The sequence below is a fragment of the Portunus trituberculatus genome, chromosome 45 (genome assembly GCF_017591435.1).
Source record: "Portunus trituberculatus isolate SZX2019 chromosome 45, ASM1759143v1, whole genome shotgun sequence".
NCBI lineage: Eukaryota > Metazoa > Arthropoda > Malacostraca > Decapoda > Portunidae > Portunus > Portunus trituberculatus.
The window spans coordinates 8,212,022-8,214,979 of NC_059299.1; the positions used below are offsets into that span (position 1 = coordinate 8,212,022).

Here is a 2,958-nt window from a genome sequence, read left to right on the forward strand (position 1 = left end):
GGACCAATTACATCATTACTCACACACACACACACACACACACACACACACACACACACACACACACACACACACACACAGGTAACCATGGCAACAGGTGTATACGTATATGTGTATATATATGTATGTTTGCATGTTGTGTGTGTGTGTGTGTGTGTGTGTGTGTGTGTGTGTGTGCGTGCGTGCGTGTGTGTGTGCGTGTGTACGTTTGCGCGCCTACCAAGGGTGCCATAACAGTACCATAAAGGTGACGCTTTCCCTCTCTCTCTCTCTCTCTCTCTCTCTCTCTCTCTCTCTCTCTCTCTCTCTCTCTCTCTCTCTCTCTTGGACATTCATATTTTTAACTCTTTCTTGACAGAACTCCTCCTCCTCCTCCTCCTCCTCCTCCTCCTCCTCCTCCTCCTCCTCCTCCTCCTCCTCCTCCTCCTCCTCCTCCTCCTCCTCCTACTACTACTACTACTACTACTACTACTACTACTACTACTACTACTACTACTACTACTTTTGTTACGTGTTGTCTATCTCCGTTTTCTGTTGAGATATTGAAGGGGTCTCTGTGGTAAAGAGGGGAACAAGTGGTGAACCCTCCTTGCCAGTGTTACCACGCCTCCCACGTCTTCTATGGCTTCCTCTCTCTCTCTCTCTCTCTCTCTCTCTCTCTCTCTCTCTCTCTCTCTCTCTCTCTCTCTCTCTCTCTCTCTCTCCCCCCAAGTTTTTATTTCATACATTCTTCCTTTTCTTCCATTTCTTTCCGTTTCTTTTTGTTCTTGTTTCTTTTTCTCTTCCTCTTTTTATTCCTACTTATGTTTCGTCTTTTCCTTTCTTGAAATGCCCTTCTTTGTGTGTGTGTGTGTGTGTGAGAGAGAGAGAGAGAGAGTGAGAGAGAGAGTATGTGTTCTAAGCAACTGAGCTGTGATTTTTTGTCAACCGCCGAGAAGCCAGAGGTTATGTTTTATCGTGCTATGGGAAGCCAGACTTAGAGAGAGAGAGAGAGAGAGAGTAATAGGATGTTCGACTTTCTCCGTTTGTAGATTTGGATAACCTATTGTTGCTGTTGTTATTGTTGTTGTTGTTGCTATGAGGAGGTTGAGTGTGCGGGAACAGACAGGCGAAGGAATTGATAGTTGTGGGGACGTGGGGCGAAGTGGGATGTAGATCATGTGTCGGGGGGCGTTTCTGTGTGACACACACACACACACACACACACACACACACACACACACACACACACACACACACACACACACAATGGTGTTGTTTCATGTCGTTACTCGCACAGAGATTCCCACCGCGCTTGGAAGACATACCCGTGCCCGTGTCGTTGTGAGCGTGAGTGGTGAGTGTTCGGGCAGGAGGCGCTGCCAGGCGGTGATGGTGCAGGGCTGGCTACCTCATGGAGGCGGTGGACTCCCTGGCGGCACGGGCTCGCGGGGCCCTCACTACTGCCTTCTCCTTCCGTAAGTCTTCAAGAGACAAGGGCGCGGCGGCGGCACCCGTGCAGGAGCAGGCCGTGACTCACCTGCGGCCCCCGAGGCCTCACAGCGGCAGGCGCCACGCGCCCCACTCTGACTTTATCCCTGCACGTGAGCTGACTCGGCCGCGGCCTCGCCAGGAAGGCGGCATCCGCGGCTTGCATGAGGGCGTGCAGAGGTACCAGTACTTGCCGCCCAACCCTCACACGGTGGGTGTTCCCGTGCCTGAGTTGCACCACCCACACCCACACTCGCGCCACGGCCACCATCCCTCGCACCAAGCCCCGCTGGCCACACGCGCCCTTCCCACCATCGTGCTGCCCCCTGCCAACCTGGCGGCCCCCAAAGAGGCCTCGCGCCTCGAGAGACGCCGCAGCTCCCTGGGCGAACCACTGCATGAACGGCCGCTGCCCCTGCACCTGAGGGAAGGGCGCCGTCCCAGCCTGGACCCTAACGTGCTGCTCAATACACAGCCCTACCCAGAGGACCGCCGCGGCCAGTATGTGACTGCCGGGCGCGGCTGCCGGCCTGCCCATCCCAAGAGGTTCACGCCCGCCGCCAAGACTGGTGGCCGCCGCCGCAGCGCCTCGCCGCCCCCCGCCACGCGTCGCCGCCAGGAGACAGACAGGCGGCGGCCCAAGAACGGCCAGTTCGTGTCCGCCAGGAAGAATCCTGCACCCTCCGCGGCGCCCGGCAAGCCTGCGTCAGGCGTGTGGACCATCCAGATACACCCGCCCACTCCTGACTCCACGCCCGTGCCTTCCCACGCCACCACACCCACTCCAGCCACTGCCACTTGCTCTACCACCGCCTCCCCGGGCCGCTTGCACACCGCGGTGCTGCGCCTGGCCCGGTGGCGTCTGCACATGAAGCAGACCGCTGCCACACACTGGGCTGCCGTCAAGAAGGACGCTCCCACCGTGGAGGAGGTGATGGAGGCGCTCGGCCAGGCACAGGTAACACACTGCCCCGCCCTGCCTCGCTTCTCCCTGCCACGGACCCCGCCCCGTCTCTTTCCGCTGCGTTTCCAGGCCGCCGTGTCGTCGCCACTCACAAAACCTGCAATTGTGTCACTCAACTTTGTCAATTCCAATTTTTTCTTCCTTCCTTTTTTAAGGTTGATCTTCGTCCCCGCCACGTCAGCGCCGCCGTCCCTCACACCCATAACCCTTCACCCCCCACCCGCGCCCTTGTCTTTCCACACTCACCCAGAACCGTTCGTGGCCTTCATATTTTGCGGAGAATCTTTCACAAAACCTTTCTTTTCAGTGTTTCTCTTTGTGACGCAGAGAGAGAGAGAGATAGATAGAGAGAGAGAGAGAGAGAGAGAGAGAGAGAGAGAGAGAGAGAGAGCAATCGTGCCGTAATGCGAGGCTGTACCCTGAGTGCAGCATCAGCTCGCCTCGTTTGAATTGCTTCCAAATTTATAACACACGTGATATATTTGCTGGAATAAGAATAGACTGGCGCTCGCTGTGTGTGTGTG

General features: G+C 56.4%; 1 protein-coding gene across 1 annotated transcript in view; it reads left to right on the forward strand.

Moving 5' to 3' along the window:
• Positions 1-983: 983 nt before the first annotated feature.
• The window catches only part of LOC123519442 (SH3 and multiple ankyrin repeat domains protein 1-like), a 27,414-nt gene continuing 25,439 nt past the window's right edge, over positions 984-2,958 (forward strand). The window contains exon 1 of the mRNA XM_045280741.1: positions 984-2,428. Within this exon, the coding sequence (XP_045136676.1) occupies positions 1,394-2,428 (1,035 nt within the window). The 5' untranslated portion in view covers positions 984-1,393. The remainder of the gene's footprint in view (positions 2,429-2,958) is intronic.